Source organism: Photinus pyralis, unplaced genomic scaffold, assembly GCF_008802855.1.
Source record: "Photinus pyralis isolate 1611_PpyrPB1 unplaced genomic scaffold, Ppyr1.3 Ppyr1.4_LG4, whole genome shotgun sequence".
NCBI lineage: Eukaryota > Metazoa > Arthropoda > Insecta > Coleoptera > Lampyridae > Photinus > Photinus pyralis.
Genome location: NW_022170511.1, coordinates 39,715,953 through 39,734,814, shown reverse-complemented (window position 1 = coordinate 39,734,814; position 18,862 = coordinate 39,715,953). Strand labels below are relative to the sequence as shown.

Below are 18,862 nucleotides of genomic sequence, written 5' to 3'. Positions count from 1 at the left end.
GATGAATTCTGGTTATGTGAGGTTATTACCAATACAATGCATAAATTCATAACGGTAGCTTTCCGTCTGCAATTCGCAATTAATTGCAAACATAGAACACGTACACTGGGAGAGACAGAAAAATCGTTTTATTTATGACTATTATGGAAAGCGTGAATAAATAGATTCATAATACATCAAAGTGTTAATTGACATAGAAAGCTACCGCTAGCAAAATTGATACCACCAGGCATGTCAATTTGGGAAATATTAGGGACCAACGGAAATCCTTAATGTCGGTATGCATTAGAGCAAAATTATAAGAGCTTACCGACCAGAACATTTAAAGGTTTTCCAAACCAATAAAAAAAACATTCCGATGCCTTCAGGGCCGTGTCCTGAGAGGCTCGGCAGAAAAGCCTATCGCCCTGACGGCGAGATCCCATCAAAAGTTGACTCTATCCCAGACCTTTTTAGTCTTATCAAAGCGATTCTATGCCTTTCCGAGAACTTTTCGGAAAAGACGAAGATAAAGGACTATAGAAGGCTCTGGAAAACCCTAGAAAAACTTGCATTTAAGAACGCACTTAAAGGCTGAGGAAAAGTTTGAAAATCATACATCAATCGTTTTTCCCGAGCAACCCCACGAGTTCTCAGAATTGTAAGTTTTTTCCTATTGTGAACCACAGCTAAAGCATTATGGCTACTTTTTAAAGCTTTCGAACTCCTTGTATTGCATTTTTGACTCGTTCCTGAGCTCTCTAGGCCCTTAATAGTTTTTTTTTAATACAACGTTCCTTTTTTTCACTCAGAGAGAGAGGGGGCACATAGAAAGCCTAGAAATGCGCTATAGCTTTGTAAAGCGTGTATAATTTGGAGCGACAATCCAAAAAAATTTATGTAATTTACAGATATCGCTAGAATCAGTGTTTTCCTTAGGTTACGAATAGTTCAACCGTCTATTCAGAAAAGCTCCCAGCAGGAAAAATTTACAACTAGATCATTTTGGGGTGATACCCTTTTGTGCCTTGCTCTCGTATAATTCTGTCGATCTCTACAAAATTTTCAAGTAAATGTCCCTCAACCGAGTTCAAAACTTGCGCAAAATTCTCGAATAAATAACTCTTGTTGTTTGTTCACAATAATAAGAAGCCAAATTCCAAATTACCCTGCATATGCTAATTTTTCGGCTTATGATTTGAGTTAGTTCGTGAGAAAAATGCCATAGGTACCAATTAATTCAATTTTTTACTTATAATCCCAAAATTAAGTTCCGTGGGTTTTTAGCATACTATTTATCATAATTCCTATAAATATTTGCATTATCTATAATTTAAGGCCCTTGTTTATGACGTATTATATAAAATACGTTCATTCATTTTTCAAAAAATTATCAAAATACCTTACATCAGATAATATGTCATCCCTATTTTTTCTTTTAAATTGTTAGGATACATATGGATGTGAAAAATCCAAATTTTGAGGAAATTCGTGTAAAATTAAAAAAAAATGGAAGAGCGCTTTGTCTTTTAATATACAACTATTAGTACTCATTTATAGACTAATTATGCGCGTATGCACACATTTGAATGCTGACTTTTGAAAATACCCGTAAATGATTGGGAATATCAAAAAAAGGAAAGCTAATTCCCTGTATTGCAAGACAATTGCGAAAGTTTAAACTGCACTTTGATTTCAATACTAAAATTAATATTATCCTACTTATGAACTAAACTTTCTTCTTAGTTAGATTCTTCGATGTCCCTTAAATGCTTTTGGGATTTATTATTCTCTATATAAATCCTCTTAAAGTATTCTTCCTATCTTCCCTCTACTTGTACAATTTTATTCGACCTTTCGTTTCATTTCAATTCCCACTTTTTGGTATAATATTTTCGTATTTATTTTTTGACAGTGGCATAAACTTTAATTAACCTCTTCTCGAAAGCTTGTTCCGCTATTTTTTAAATCGCTCTTTTGAACTTTTCGTTTTGTGTCTGTAAAAATTTCTTTGTTATTGCATTTTTTCTTTTGCGTTCTTTTCCGTTATCAATATTGTTCAGCTCTCTGTCCACGCCTATTCGATTCCCTCCTACGTCCATTTGCAAATTTCTGACATATGCTTATTGCTTTGTATATACTTGTTCCTTGCTCTTGGGTGGTCCTATTTGTCAATTTTGTATCTCATTTTATTTAAGTTGCATGGGACCATTTTGATTTAGTTCAAGATTAATATAAGTGGAAAATCAAGAAGGCCACAAAGTTTCTTCAAAACTTACTACTAAAATTATCCAAACCAAGTAACATCGCATTATTAGCGAAGATAAAATCTTTACATTATCACAAAGGCGCAATTGAACAGTCTAGTTCTTTGTTCCCGCTACAGTAACAAATGCAAATAACCCCTGGCAATAACAATGCAAAACTTTTAAATTCGAAAAATTTCATTAGAGATCTTACAAAGCGTTCAGAAAATGTTAAGTAAGTTTGTTGTTGATGTCGCGTAGTTTTACAATAACGACTAGGAATCCTTAAACTTTTCCAGCATTCCGTAAAACTTTGTGTATCAACGTTTCTTGCGAGAACGCGACGAAACTAAACAGATATTAGGTGTAATTTACTGCCGAAACAGAAGGTATAAATTTAATGTCAAAAAATATATGCTTTACGCGTAATGCGTGGTAGGTATTTATCACAGGGTTTTGTTTTTATAGCTTAGCCGTAACGAATGAACATTTTTAAACGACCCGAAAGTATTAATTTTTTTATATGGGTTGTCCTAAAACCGGCACGATTAGGGAAGACGTACGAAATCGACAAGACAAAAAAGGCCAGCACGTCGATTGTAAAAAAAACTTAAGGCGTTTGCACCTTTTCGCCAAACGTCTTACATAATATGATTGTCACGGATGTGCTTTAGCCCAAAATCGAGTACAAAAATTGAACATAAACGATGCCACCTTTGCTGTGTTCGCTTTTTCCGCTTTACGGGATTTCCACCCTATCCCATTTTATTTCGCGTTTACCCCCAACTTGCCTAACTGGAATGACCCGTGCGTGTTTGGCTAGCGGCCTGAATAATTTGAAACGCTATGCGGCGTCACAAGTGCACAGAATAAACATCATTCCACAGGCAGAACATGAAATGCTTGAGTCCAACCCCCGAAATGATCTCCGTACCTTCCCTTATACATTTCTATTTTGTTTCTCGGTTTTCGCGCGTTTAGCATCTGCCAGTAATGCCTTTGACGTTTGACTGCTAATGCTTTACCGAAACGTTTATTCAAAACAAATAGCTTTTTTAACGGCGCGTCCGGATAATTCCCCTCCAGTTCTCACATCGGGAGGAAAACGAATGGGGATGGCAACACGTGTCTTACTCGAACATTTTGCCAAAAATTAGCACAAAATTTCCCTCTCTAATTGAATTAATCTCGATTCAAATGCGTTTATTGCCCTGGGTTTATCCACAGTTACTCTTGCTCTGGAATGGTATAAATAATTCTTCGTCCGTCGATTTTCGACCATTAAATATTGAAAAAGAGACCCTTATCACCGTCCACGTTGATTTATATAAATTTATTTTTTTTACGAGCTTTGTACAATTATTGCGTTAAAATGCTTTAGTAAATTTATTTTCGTTTAAATTAGGCGAGAGAATGAAATGTGTGGGTTGTTTTCCTGTTCTGTCAGTTTACTCTTTTAAACTGCGGGTGCAGACAAATGAAATTAACGCACGGCCTTAAATGCGAGAGTTTTTATTTATTTATATTTTGTTTTTCAGCAAACTACTACGTATACCTGTTGTTTACAAACTTTTCCTTTTGTTAATTTCCCTATATCAGGTGTTAGCGCAATTTGATTAAAAATCAAGTTATATTACAATATAGTAACAAAAAAGTTGTTTTTGAGTTGTCAAAATAAACAGAATTGAAAACGTAATTTTTGATTTTTCTCATTCTTAATTGCAAGAAGAAACATTTGGCGCCCGAGCAAAAAGTAACCTCGTGCTTTACGAAGAATCAATTCTACCGAATAAATAAACAACGTGAATCGCCAATTCGTCGATTCGTACCAACAATATTCAATCGGAAGCTACAAGAATCCAGTATCTGTCCATTTGAGGATCATCTAACAGTGTCAACGACCAAATATCCTTTCCACAAATTCTCAATTTCTTTTGCGAGGTAAGAGTGATCATTCTAATTTGCTTTGAAATAATTCATAACGCACTGAATTTTATTTTGACCAGTAATGTCAAATAAAAATAAAGCATATGTAAAATCCCTTTTAGTAAAACGAGAATTCCTTTATAACAAGCTTAATGCCTTTTTATCATACATTAATGATTTAAAAGACGATTTTAATAAATCTGAGCTTAAATTACGTATCAATAAAATTGAAAATATACTTGAGGAATTTACTCATATTCATCTTCAGCTAGAAGAAATAGGGTCAACTTCTACAAATAATGTAGAAGAGCTTAATGAATTTGAAACTTTATTTTATTCATCACTTTCTAAAGCAAAAGCTATTTCTTCCATCGAAAATGTCTTGCCATCAACCTCTGTAAATATGCCAATGTCACTGAATGTTAAATTACCAGAATTAACGCTACCAAAGTTTAATGGTGACATGAATATGTGGTTGGAGTTTCGTGACAGCTTTTCAGCAATTATAGATAGTAACTCAAATCTTTCTAAGGTGCAGAAATTTCAATATTTCCAATCAACATTATCCGATGAAGCCTTAAGAATCATTCAGAGTATCACGCTTTCCGATGATAACTATACTGTAGCATGGGAACTTCTCCTAAAACGATTTAATAAAGAAGAAGTACTTATTGATGATCACATAAAATCATTATTGAAGTTACCATACTGCAAAACAGAATCATCCGAAGCGATCAGAAAATTAGTAGATTCTGTAAATAAAAACGTTCGTTGTTTGCAACTTCTAAAGGTACCGGTTGAGCACTGATTTTACTGTTGATTTCTATCTCCGAAAAATTGGACGAATGTACCTTTAAAGAATGGGAGAAATATAAAGCAAATAACAACAACAGGATCAGTTTAAAGATAATGTTAACATTTTTAGAAAGAAAGGCTGACGTTTGTATGAAAATCAATTAATGTCAAAGGTCATACGATAATAGTAAACCTAAAATGAATTTAAACGTCACATCAAATAAGGTTGTGTCAAATCATTCAAAAACGTCATCTTGTCCGATTTGTAATGCTAATCACTTAATATTTGCATGTGCGCAGTTCGAAAATTTGTCCCCTCAGGATAGGTACCAATTAGTAAAACAAAAAGGTCTGTGTACAAATTGTATTCAATTTAATCATGCGAGTCGAACATGCAAATCGGATACTTGTAAAAGTGCCATAAACGGCATCATACACTGTTACATTTCGAAGAAGTGACTCCAGTAAATGTGGGACAAATTTCAGAATTTCCGGAAAATGATGAAGTATCTGATGTTGAAGAAATAAGTATGACTATTAGCAGTAATTGCAATCATTCTAATATTTTACTTTCAACTGTGGTACTACTGATGATGAGTGCACAAGGTAATATCTTTGCTTGTAGAGCTTTGTTGGACTCAGCATCACAATCATGCTTTATTACTGAAAGTATGTTTAATAAATTATGTCTAACAAAAATTCCAACAAAAATATCTGTGATAGGAATTAATAATTCAGTGAGCAATATACAAAATAAATGCGAACTAATAATAAAATCGCGAATTAATTCGTTCATTACAACAATTTCTTGTTTAATTACGCCTAAGATTACAGGACGATTACCTGATAGATTAATAAACAATTCTTTAAAAATACCTAATCATGTAAAACTAGCGGATCCAAATTATTACGAACCGCAAGATGTAGATTTATTAATCGGTGCATCTCTCTTTTGGCATTTATTGCGCGAAGGTCAAATTTCTCTAGGTTTTAATAAACCTATACTGCAGAATACTTCTTTATAGGATGGATTATTTCAGGATCAATAAATTCAAAAGAAAATGATCATACTATTGCGTGTAATGTAGTGAAGGTTTCAGATAACTTTATATTACAAGAACAACTTGCAAAATTTGGAATCGGTGCCTAATATTTGTGTATGGTCAAAAGAAGAAACATTGTGCGAAGATCATTTTAAATCTACGTACAAACGTGATTCTTCAGGACAATTTATTGTACGAATTCCCTTTGAGGATTGTACAACACAACATTTAGGAAACTCTAAAAATTATGCATTAAAAATGTTTCAATGTTTAGAAAGAAGGTTCAATAGAAATCTTAATCTAAAAAAGAAGTATGATGAATTTATGCAAGAATATATTCAATTAGGTCATATGACATTACTTACATTACTTACGTCAGAACCTTTTACTCCAAATTATTATTTGCCACATCATGGAATAATTCGTGAATCAAGTTTAACAACAAAACTGCGTGTCGTTTTTAACGCATCTGCACAAACTTCATCTGGTAAGTTACTAAATGATTTACAAATGGTTGGACCAACTATTCAATCAGATCTATTTTCAATTTTGATTCGTTTTCGCCAAAATTTATTCGTTGTAAGTGCAGATATAGAAAAAATGTACAGGCAGATACTTGTTGATGATAAAGATAGCCAATTTCAATTAGTTTTCTGGAGAGAAAATCCAAAAGATAATATTAAAACTTATAAACTAAATACAATTACTTATGGAACATCAAGCGCACCTTTTTTAGCAATACGGTGTTTGCATCAACTTGGATTAGAGTCACAAGCAATTTTTCCGAAAGCTTCCATAGCTATACTTCAAGATTTCTACGTAGTAGATGATTTATTAACCGGATGTGATTCTGCCCAAGAATTAATTCAAACATCAAAGGACATTTATAACATATTACAATCTGCAAAAATGCCGTTACGTACGTGGGCATCTAATAGCTCCGAAATAATTCAAAGTATTAGTAATTCGTTATTAAAAAATATTGAACATCAAACAGTTTCAGATAGTTCTTGTAACATATTAAAAACTCTTGGATTACCTTGGTTACATTATTAAGATCAACTATGTTTTAAAATTGATACAACCCTAATTCCAAATACACTGACGAAAAGAGATGTATTATCATACATCGCTCAACTCTTTGATCCATTAGGACTAATTGCACCAGTAATATGTAAAACAAAAATTTTTATGCGAAATTTGTGGCAATTTAAATTACCTTGGGATGAACCCTTACCACATGAATTATATATTCAATGGAAAGAATTCAACGAGAATTTGCAAATATTAAATAATCTGTGTACAAGGTTACCGAATTCAATTATAAATGAGTTGCATGGGTTTTGCGATGCTAGTCGTTTAGCATACGGTGGTTGTTGTTATATAAGATCAGCAGACAAATTTGGAAATGTGCAAATTCATTTACTTGCAGCAAAGTCCATAGTTGCCCCAGTTAAAGAATTAACAATACCCAAACTTGAGCTTTGTGGTGCAGTATTACTTTCAGAGTTAGTAAATAAAGTACTCAAATCGTCTAGAATTCAATTTGATAATTGCATTTTATGGACCGATTCTACTGTTGTTTTAAGATGGATAAGTACTCCACTTAACATATTAAAAACATTTGTTGCGAATCGTATTTAAAAAATATTGGAGTTAACTAATTCACATTCGTGGAAGTATGTATCAACAAACCATAATCCTGCGGATTTAATATCTCGTGGTTTATATCCAAAGGAAATAATATCTAATAGTTTATGGTGGTTTGGTCCAGAAAGGTTATGTAGTACCACGGAGTATTTTTCAGAATGCAATGACAATAATATTGACCTACCTGAGTTAAAAACTCCAAAACCTAATAGTGCAATTTCAAAACCAAATAAGTAATTTAATTTCAAAATTTTCAAATTTTAATAAACTAGTATCAGTAATGTGTTGGGTTTTAAGATTTATCAATAATAGTCGTAATTCTTCTAAAATTAATACTGGGCATCTTTCATTAATTGAACGCAATAATGCACTTAATAAAATCGTAAAGGTAATTCAACAAGAAAGTTTTCCTAATGAGTATCAAGCCTTTTTATTGGGAAAGGAATGTCCTAAGCGTAGTAAATTAAATTCATTAACGCCTTTTCTCGATAATGATGGCTTGATAAAACTTACAGGTCGACTCAGTAAAGCTTTACTTGCATATGAGAAAAAACATCCAATTATACTCCCTCGATCACATTACTTTACTAAACTTTTGTTTAAATATGAACACACAAAGAATTTACATTGCGGCCCTAATTCTCTCATTGCTATTATAAGAGAAAGATTTTGGCCATTGTCTGCGCGTATGACTGCAAAAACAGTAATAAAAAATTGCGTGATTTGTCGTAGACACGCAGCAAATTCTTTTGCTCCTATAATGGCACAGTTGCCAAAGTTTAGAGTCACTCCGTCACCACCATTTACCAATTGTGCGGTTGATTATTGTGGTCCAATTAAATTAAAAGATAGACAAGGACGAGGATGCAAAATAACGAAAGCATATATTTGTATATTTGTATGTTTTTCTACTAAGGCCTGTCATCTCGAATTACTGTCTGATCTCTCTAACGCATTTTTAGCTGCGTTTAGAAGATTTGCAGAGGAAAATCACATAATACATTCAGTGACAATGGTAGTAATTTTATAGGAGCAAATAATGACTTAAAAACTATGTTTGAATTTCTTAACAAAAATGCAGATCAATTTAAAAAGTCTTTAATTTATGAAGGGAATAAGTGGCATTTTTCCCCAGCTTCATCACCACATTTCAACGGCCTAGCAGAAGCAGGCGTAAAATCAACTAAATTTCATCTAAAACGGGTTTTAGGCTATGCATTACTTACATATGAAGAGTATTTAACAGTAATTGTTGAAATAGAATGTTTACTTAACTCGCGCCCTCTTTACCCGCTTTCTTCTTCCCCTAATGACTATCAAGTACTAACTCCTTCTCATTTCCTGATTGGTCGTCGACTTACGGCCATACCGAATACTGACTTCGTGGAGATTCCCACTAATAGATTATCCAGGTGGCAGTATTTATCAAAGCTACAACAACAATTTTGGAATCGCTGGTCAAGGGACTACCTTGGAGATCTCCAAATTCGTACAAAATGGAATATAGCACAAGATAATGTCAAACCAGGGACTATCGTGTTAATTAAAGAAAATAATACACCTCCTGCGCACTGGAAAATTGGACGAGTTATTGAAGTTCATCCCGGTGATGATAACATCATCAGAGTAGCGACTATTAAAACAAAATCTGGACTATATAAGCGGGCAGTACGTAATTTATGTCCATTGCTTAATGAAGATGAATAATTAAACGAATCGTTTAATGCGGCCGGCTATGTTAGCGCAATTTGATTAAAAATCAAGTTATAGTACAATATAGTAACAAAAAAGCTGTTTTTGAGTTGTTGTCAAAATAAACAGAATTGAAAACGTAATTTTTGATTTTTCTCATTCTTAATTGCAAAAAGAAACATCAGGGGCTATTGGCATCTTTTTGCAAAATATATATATTTATATTTACTGCATCGATCATTACGAAAACTGTTTAAGGACACGGGATGGATATTGAAAAGTTTCCAGCAATAAAAGGATACCAACCATCTCCTGAAAGTTAATTCACTACATGCTTAAAATATCCCTTTATCCCTGTATAAAAATAACTATTAATTTATTTTCCCAAAGCACAAACTTTCTTTGTTGGCAGCAAGCAGTTCATTTTTAATAAATAAGTGACTAATAATAATTAGGTCAATGCGCTATTAGAAACGGATAGGTAATAATAGATACAGAAACTCCACTTTATGTAATAATCAAGTTTTTGAAGTGAATTCTTTTTCTGTTTTCATTTACGGGCTTGTATGTTACTTTTACAATGAATTATTTTTGGGAAAGCATTTTCCAGCATGGAGTATAAAGTTCCGGGTCGCAGAAAAATTTTCTAATTAGACGTATTTCATTGTTGTTTTGGAATATTATTTAATTTATAGGCACTAAATCGTTACTAACAAAATATGAGATGAATTAAATGTAGACGTAAGCACTTATTCAATCTATGTGAGTGGCGTCAGAAACAATCAAATACATGATATCGGAAGCATCCTTCACTCAACTTATTGAGTTGTCATGTAATATACAACCCGAATCTTTTCATTCCGTAAGCGATAATTCACACAGAAAGCTTGTCTATGTTAAATTCTGCAGACTTCATCCGAAAATTACCAAAGCGGTTTCCACATTTCGAGAAAACTGTGCCAATGGAATGAAATTATTAATGATGGAGGAAAGTATCTATCCCCTAAAGTTTAGGAGTAAATTACATTATATGGTTTACGGCAAGAAATGTATTGCGCTATCCGAGGAATAATGTAACGGAACGCTTTACTGCCCCTAAAAAATCGACAAAAACCGTTTACATATCGTGACATTCCATCGTGACCCGACGCCAAGCTATACATATTTTCATGAACCGACATAAATAAAAGAAAGTTTCTGAGCGATCCCATCAATATTGCAACCTCCTCGCGTTTATTCATTTTTAAACAAACGGACAGTGGGCCGCTGAATGCTGGCATGTTATTTCTGCATGTTAATAGTGTTTTTCCAATAATTTCTCCGTCGACGAGATTCGCATTTTAAAACACTCTTCACGTCGTTATGTAAATTTAGATCGTAATCTCGAACGAAAGAGGCCAATAAAGAAGGCAGTAAATCAAGGCATATGTGCCTGCATGAGAGCATTCCCAAAGAAATTAACTGAAGGAAATAAATGATAAAACGGCGGTCGGATGGAATGAATGTTTTTCGGTAAACTTGCACGTTTTTAAAATTCCAAAGCAGGTAGATCAGATATGTACAGCAAGCCAAAAGAATATCAGCATATTTGTTCAGCGGAGGATAGTAAGGAGTTTTATCCATTTATTGTAAATTTTAACGTTACCATGCGTAATCCAGATAAGCTAGTAAATTCCTTAGTGGAGTAATATAGTAAGCGTGTCTGTAGTATAAAGGAGAAAATAGAATATGGTGGGGATCTTTACTTCTAGTGTGTCTACAATTTACTCAGAACACTAATTTACTAATATAAAGCGCCATCTTCTGGCTACAATGTCTTAAAAACATGTATTACATTAATTAAAGTCCACGAAATTAGAACAAGTACTCGCTGAGGGAGAAGAAAAAATAAAGAGCTAAAAAAATCAAATGGTGTTGTTGAGAATTATAAACAAGAGGTTGATGATAAACAAATTGAAGTTAGAGAATTAGCAGTAGAAGTCATGATAAAAGTTTCGGGATTTGACGTATTTAACAACAATGCATTTTGCGAATAATATAGGATTCATTGCTGGAATGTAATTTTACCGGAGTATTCGTTTAGGGAAAGCATAAGTTAATCGGGGAATTTTAAAAATCTCAAGAAAATTGGATCTATTAGGAGTAATTCATTAATTATATGAGTGATTTCGTTAAAGATGGAAAGAGTAAATGCATTTTAGTAACTGAAAAACTAATGAGCCTTTTTAATGTTTGGTATTTTTCCAGAAAAATCCGGGGTAAAGTTAGGTAAGAGGGAAGAAAGGTTGAAACAAGAATGGAAAAAGGTGAGGAAACAGATTAGGGATGATAGGATTTTTCTTCTGGCGTTTGGTTGGTGGTATAGTGTGCGATCTTTGTATTTGGCTAGGGAATTGTTTTTAGATGATCGTGCCCGGATGTCGAAGGTAAATCCGGACCTAGTAAAAAGGAGTTCAGTTGGTAAATTGGTCAAAAACCCATATTCTAATAGTTTTGTATTGTTGTAATATTATGCGGTTGTATTCAAGTTAAGGGAGTGTCGATTTCTCTATTTTATAATTGTTTTTAATTTCTTAATTCCTTGTTTAAATTTTATCATTCGTGTAAATGTGGTGTTCTGTTTTTAAATTAATTTAATTATTTCTCTATTTGATTACTTTACTGTGATATACATATTGTTGTGTAGCGTGCGGTCAACTACACCACCCACAAAACCCCTGCCCAGTCGACTCAAATACTCAAAAATTTAAACTTGTAATTGTCATGATCTCTCCCCGTACACCTCCGGTATTCGCTACAAAGCAAAATCCTAATAATGACTCAAAATTAATAATTTGGAGACTCAGTGGCCTAACCAACTTCCAAAAATTTCGAAGAAATCAACTTTGTTTAACATCTGAGATAAATCTTGGGTACAAATAGAGAAAAATCTGAACATGAGAACACACAATTAATTCATTGGCAATGACAAAAGATAAAATATAGGCCTGGATTTGCCTTCGATATCCAGACACGATCATCTAAAAACAATTCCCTAGTGAAATACCAAGATATCGCACTATGTCGCCAAACCAGACATGTCAGAGGAAAAATTCTATCATTCCTAATACCTCATCTCTTTCCATTCCTGTTTTAACTTTTTTTTATTTTCTCTTTATCTAACTTTACCCAGGATCTTTCTTAAAAACTCCCAAACATTAGTCTTTGTAGTTTTTCGATACTAAAATTGATCTACTCTGCATTCTGGATTCTGGATTATTCTTCCTGACTAAAGTCGTCCACCCCGTCAACGTTACCCGAGCCATCCCACGCGTGATGCATTTACTTTTTCCACCTTTAATCACTCAAATAATCAATTACTACAATTTATAACGGCCCACTAGTCCTAATAGATCTAATATCATTCAGATTTCCAAAATTCCTACCCTTTCCTAAGCTTTCACGAATAAAAGGGAGTGGAGGTAACGTGCAGATAAGAGAAGAGTCGTCCACGTGAGCGACAGGTTAATCAATTACAAAACGTCAAAAGGTGTTGGTGATCTTAAAATGCTTATCATCTTTAGCTGAATCAAATGATAGGGGGAAATGTTGTAGGGACCACAAATCATACAAATCTATTACAGATCATATCGATTCAAAGGACATATGGACCAAAATCTATTATATAATCTCAAAAATAATAATAATCTTCTTAAGGGCCAAATGGCAACAAATCTCAAGACTAATTTAATTGAACCTGATTCATTAATCCACGAATGAAATCTAAGATGACCGTCGAAGTGCCAGGATTCTACTACCAATTTTGTTAAGTCCGCTTTCAAGGAGAATACTAATCGTAAAATGTTTTCTTTTGTTTTAAATTAAGATTCATATTTCATTTCTCATATTATGCGCAAACGCAATCTCTAATTTTAATGTAAACTAATCTCCGATTGCAGCTTCCACTGTAATTAAAAGAAAGAAAATTTTGAGCCGATTAATCCACCAACTGCACGAAATTTTTTTCCATAAAGTGACTTCTCAATGTCAAAACCTGCCATTAGCCCTTTCGTATTCGGCCAGCGTTCAACTACTCCATCCGCAGACCCTAACGAAGATGAGGGTAAACATAATGCTAAAGTAACCCGTGACGTTTATAATTTAATTTCCAGAATGTATCGGTAATTTGCATTTATGTCCAACTGATTTGTGTATCTCAATAAATTATGTGGAACCTCTTCGCGGTCAATAAGTTTGAAGGGTGGATTTGGAAGTGCATTTCTCAGTATAAATGGTAGTGGACGGGTGGGTCTGTCAACCCCCTCATAAATAATTTTGAAAGGGCTAATTCGTAAGGGCGTTTCCATAAGGTTTAGGGTACAAGTATTATTTATAATTTTAACAAATAAAACGTTCGTTACATAGTAATTTCGGCATTTAGTGTTATCTAAATATCTACCTAATTTTTTACGTTAGAAAAGTAATGAGGTTTGCAAACTCAGTTACTTTTGAAACATGTCACCTCAAATTTACAATGAAGAACCTTCGTTGCATTATTGCAAGGAATCATCACGTATCGACTTAAAGATGCTGAAGTTTAAATTGACTGGAAATGATTTACTGCATGGACTCATTCTTCCAGAAGTTTAACGCTGATCTTATGAAATCGGGAACCACGTACATAGGTTAAACATTTGTTTTAAAAGAACGGATTTAATTATTGTAACAAACACATTCTTAAAATTGAGGGAAAACGATTAGGTACCTATCTTTTCAAAATAAAATTTGTAATCATTTCAAGTTGAACAAAACACCTTTGTTTGGTAAAAAAAATAACGGCAAAGAGAAAAGCGAAAGGGAAACAAATTTTTTTAAAACAAAAAATGCAAACAAAGTTTTCCATAATCTTCCACCAACGAAAATAAATTTCGAAATTTTTGGTAAGCAACCAAACGGGGATTCTGGAAATATGGTAGGTATGAAGTTCCTTGTGGAAAATGCGAGTACCTACCTAAAAGTAATTTTGATCAATTTTACTATTACAGTTTCAGTTTATAAAAGTGATCTAAAGTAATAGGAAGGTACACAATTCAAAATTTGTTTCCGAGCGTATTTCTAAGCAATATGTTAATTGTATTTTAATTGTTTTGGGACTGTAGAAATATAGCTAGAGAATTATAGCAAACAAGAGCACTTCAAGTAGATACCATTTATAGGGAATTTCAATTAAGAGTATCACAATAATTGTGTAATTTTTACGTCATAGGGTTAGTTAAGATGAGGATTTTTTGGATCAGGACAGAATTCGTTCAGGCACAGATATTATTTTTTATAAAATAAAGGCCGCAAAAGCAGTACAAAAATTGCCAAAAATTAAAAACTCTAAACCTTCCTCATACCTACGTTTAAATTTATTAAGTTAAAGTGTTCAAGTAAAATAAGAACAAACAGTCTAATGATTACATTACTGGTGGAACTTTTTTTAACAAAGGACAAGTCTAGGTGCGTGCGGAAATTTGTAGGTTAAGAATACAATCAGCTTTTTAAGCATAGTTACGGGAAAAGTAAAATATCAGATTATAACATCAAATAATAAACAAATATTACAAACAAGAAATTGACCCGAAGGTCATTAAACAACTTTTGCTTAATTAAATTGATCGTGTCGAAAATTATTTGGCGAAAAGTGGCGCTATAAGTGAGAAAATTGGATCAGGTTAGGCAACTGAAGGAAAAGCGTAAGAGCGGACAATTTGAAAACCAAAAACCAAAAAAGTAAATTGGCAGGAAAAAACGTAGAGTGAGGAAAAGAGAAGAAAAGAAAGAATGCAATATTGGTTGCATTAGGCAATTGTTTTTATAAAATTACTTAGGTTGATAGCAAACTACCCTGTTTCTGCCGAGGTTTCTGCAATAGGCAGCTGTTGGGATACAGGGGATAGATTACTACCCATAGATAAACCGGGGTCCGTTAACTTGGCCCCCCCCCCCCACTGAGAGATTTGATAGTCGTATTATTTTAAAATGAATGCGCTCGTTATGCGCTCATATGCGCCACCGATAATAACTCTTGCGCCATTATCGTTTTTTAGAAATCCGAAAAAACATTTGGGGGGGGGGGGGGCAAGTGAACGGAATCCCCCATAACGCATTTTGCTACCGGTATTTGTGCCACTTGATACATCTGGTTATGAGCTCAATTGCGCCACTTGAATTAAAGCTAGCGCCATTACGGTTAAGCCATAAAAAATTTTTAAAAAGGGGGGGGGCTAACTTAACGTTTTCAAAAGTTACGTTTTTTAACATGTTTTTTCTACTACATCGTACCTTTCATCATGCGCTAAAATGCGCCGTAAACAAAAATCTTGGCGCCATTATAGTGTTTCAGAAACACTATACAGGGTGTTTTTTTGGGAGCTTTAGTTAAACGATTCTGAGAAAGTAAAATAGGTAGGTTTTTAAAAATTTGTATTTAGGAGTTACTCCGAAGGCCGAATCGATGTAAAATATTTTCAAAATGGACGCACTTCCGGAAATAACTTTTGAAAACGCTAAGTTAGACCCTCCACTTTTTAAAAATTTTTTATGGCTTAACCGTAATGGCGCTAGCTTTAATTCAAGTGGCGCAATTGAGCGCATAACCAAATGTATCAGGTGACCTAGTTACAAGGGACAAAATACGTACTGGGGGGGGGGGCTACGTTCACTTGGCCCCCCTCAAATGTTTTTTCGGATTTCTAAAAAACGATAATGGCGCAAGAGTTATTATCGGTGGCGCATATGAGCGCATAACGAGCGCATTCATTTCAAAATAATACGACTATGAAATCTCTCAGTGGGGGGGCCAAGTTAACGGGTAAACCGGTGTATTGGGTGTAATGGTAGTTGCTAAACACAAAAAAGTTTTGTTCAGGGCACAGCTGGAGTTATTTGGAAATAAGGTTAGCAATTTGGTCGGGAAGGAGGATTGCTTTAAATAGTCATCCATAATGGCTTTACAATCGGAAAAGGGGATGCTGGTGAATTGATTGACGATATCTATGAATTTGCAAACTTTTAGACATACTTTAATTAATGTTTCTAAAGTATTTATTAATTTAACGTGTTGATTTTTTCGGCCTTCGTTAGGATATCGGTAAGAGTTTGTAGGGTGTGTAGGCCAAAGAAAGAATTGGTTGAGTAATTTGATTTGGTAGACCAGATATTTCGAGCGCAAACGCTGTCCTTCTTTAGTGGACCCAAAATCGCTGTACTGAACACCCAAATCACGGCTTACACCTGTTTATAAGCATGTACCTAATTAATTAATGTGTAACTATTTTTCTGAAAAATAGTGAATAACTTAAAAACTACGGGATTTAGGCACAGGACACCAAATGAAGGCGTTGATAATAACTCTTAAGTAAATATTTAAAAAAATCGCGAACATTTGATAACTCTGTAAAAAACAATTCTTAGTCGGTTTTTCACGAACCTTCTACGAATATAACTATAGGTAACTGTTAGATGAATGAAGCTGATTTTTTACAGACTAATGGTAGGTACTGCTAATGACTAGGACAGTGTTTCTTTTTTAAATGTTTCCTCTAATTATAAAATATCTTATAACAATAAGATAATAAGATAATCTTATAATTATAATTAGGGGGAACGCCCTAGTAAGCATGAATAAAAAAGACTACATATTAGGGGCTGAGACTTTCTTTAACTCTGATGGTTTTAAACAATCTATTGTACTGCCAATGGGCAGTAATCTATCACCTTTATTACCTGAAGTTTTTTTTTTAATAACCTCGAAACCAAACTTTTCCAATTTGACCCTATAAAAACCCATCTCCTTTTCTATAAGAGATATGTCGATGACATCCTTGTAATCTTCAGACGTAACAGGTCAGCTTTAGATGTTTGTTTCCAGATTCTTGATAATCTCCACAAAAATTTAAATTTACGTTACAGATTGAGACCAACAGACCTCTTAATTTTCTAGACCTGTCACTGACATTTATTTATTTGCCATTTATAGAAAACCCACCACCACTAACCAAGTAATCCCTCTCCATTCTGGTCACCCCCTATCCCACAAACTAGCTGCCTTTACCGCTAGTTACTTTTCCTGCAGATATACTTAACCTGAGCATGAGTTTGTCTTTTCGATGGCGTCGTCCACCCACGCCGTACTTTTCATTAAATAATTCATTTTACAAAATGTCACTCAAGCTTTTTTGAAAGACGAACTATTCACAATATTTATAATGTTATAGTTTAAATTGTCATCGTTTTCCCGTAAGTAAAAATTAACTCTGTTATCTTATAACTTAACTTAGCTTTTTCAGCATGCTGTTTTAAATATTTTTTATGTGTAACTTCCAGAATTTTAATCTGTAATCTCCTCAAGGTATGTACTTTAACTCTGTAAATCTGTAACCGATATTATAGCCAAAAGATGACCGTTGGTCGAAACTAGTGGCTTTTACCTACTTCTTGTCTATTAAATTAGTATGGGGAAGGTTTTGTGTTTTTGTTGGTTATTTTATAGACTTCTACACAACCCCATTTTGAGTTTCATCACACCAGGGATACCTCCGATTCATTGCTTAGCTTAGGGGTTGTATAGAATACCTGAATTATACAGATTGCCGGTAACATATTATTCATTTTGAATACCTAATCCATTTCTTTTGTAATGGTAAAGAACCAGACAATCGTACATTTGAGTTAAAAATTAAAATCATATGATAAACTGATAAACACTACCTTAGTGTAACACTACTAGGTTAAACGGCGGCATGTTATGTGTACGACAGCTTTATTTCTAGCATCAACGTCCAGGCACCAAATTTAATTCACTAAAACAGTACAAACTCCAACTGAAGTTTCAACAAAAGAGGAAGTTTTGCTTGTATGCAACACATTCGTTGTGAATCGATTTGAAACAGTGCACAGTGTGAAAGTCCCAACAGCTACACATACTGATCAAACTGAATGGCCGTGTTGAAATTCTGTTAACTAAAGTTAGAACGTGGACAATTTAATCCGCTTTCATCAAACCGAAAGGGCTTCTGCACATAATTTAAGTTCGCACACCAAGCCACAAGAGTGCTGCGTAAAAACAAGCTGACTTAACAACATTGAAGCACACCGCATTACTATGCGACCGCACATCTTTTACGCATACACTCTCATTTACATCTAGAAATCTGGCTTAATTTAGTGATTTGGGTGCTTTGTATTATGGTAAGTTTGCAGATGCGATTCGCAACAATTTTTTTCTGGTGGTAAAAGCAAAAGACAAAAGCAACGAAGATGGTTGTCCGTATACACTACAAATGACATGATGGTATTTCGTATGATAAACAGCTACCCGTTTTAAGTTTGAAATGTGTATTACTTACCCGGTAGTAAGCAAAATAAAAGAGCACCGAAGAAACTCCATTCAATTTTTATCCTCAGCATTTTCATATCTGAAAAACAAACACAAACGGTTAGATTGAATACAAATACATTCATTTCGGTCTTCTTTCATCGCGTTTCAACTAGCGAAAGTTTATAAAT

At 33.9% G+C, this 18,862-nt stretch overlaps 1 protein-coding gene across 1 annotated transcript in view; it reads right to left on the bottom strand.

Moving 5' to 3' along the window:
* The window catches only part of LOC116169132 (lachesin-like), a 137,184-nt gene that overhangs the window by 82,201 nt on the left and 36,121 nt on the right, over nt 1–18,862 (bottom strand). The window contains exon 2 of the mRNA XM_031485159.1: nt 18,703–18,771. Within this exon, the coding sequence (XP_031341019.1) occupies nt 18,703–18,771 (69 nt within the window). The remainder of the gene's footprint in view (nt 1–18,702; nt 18,772–18,862) is intronic.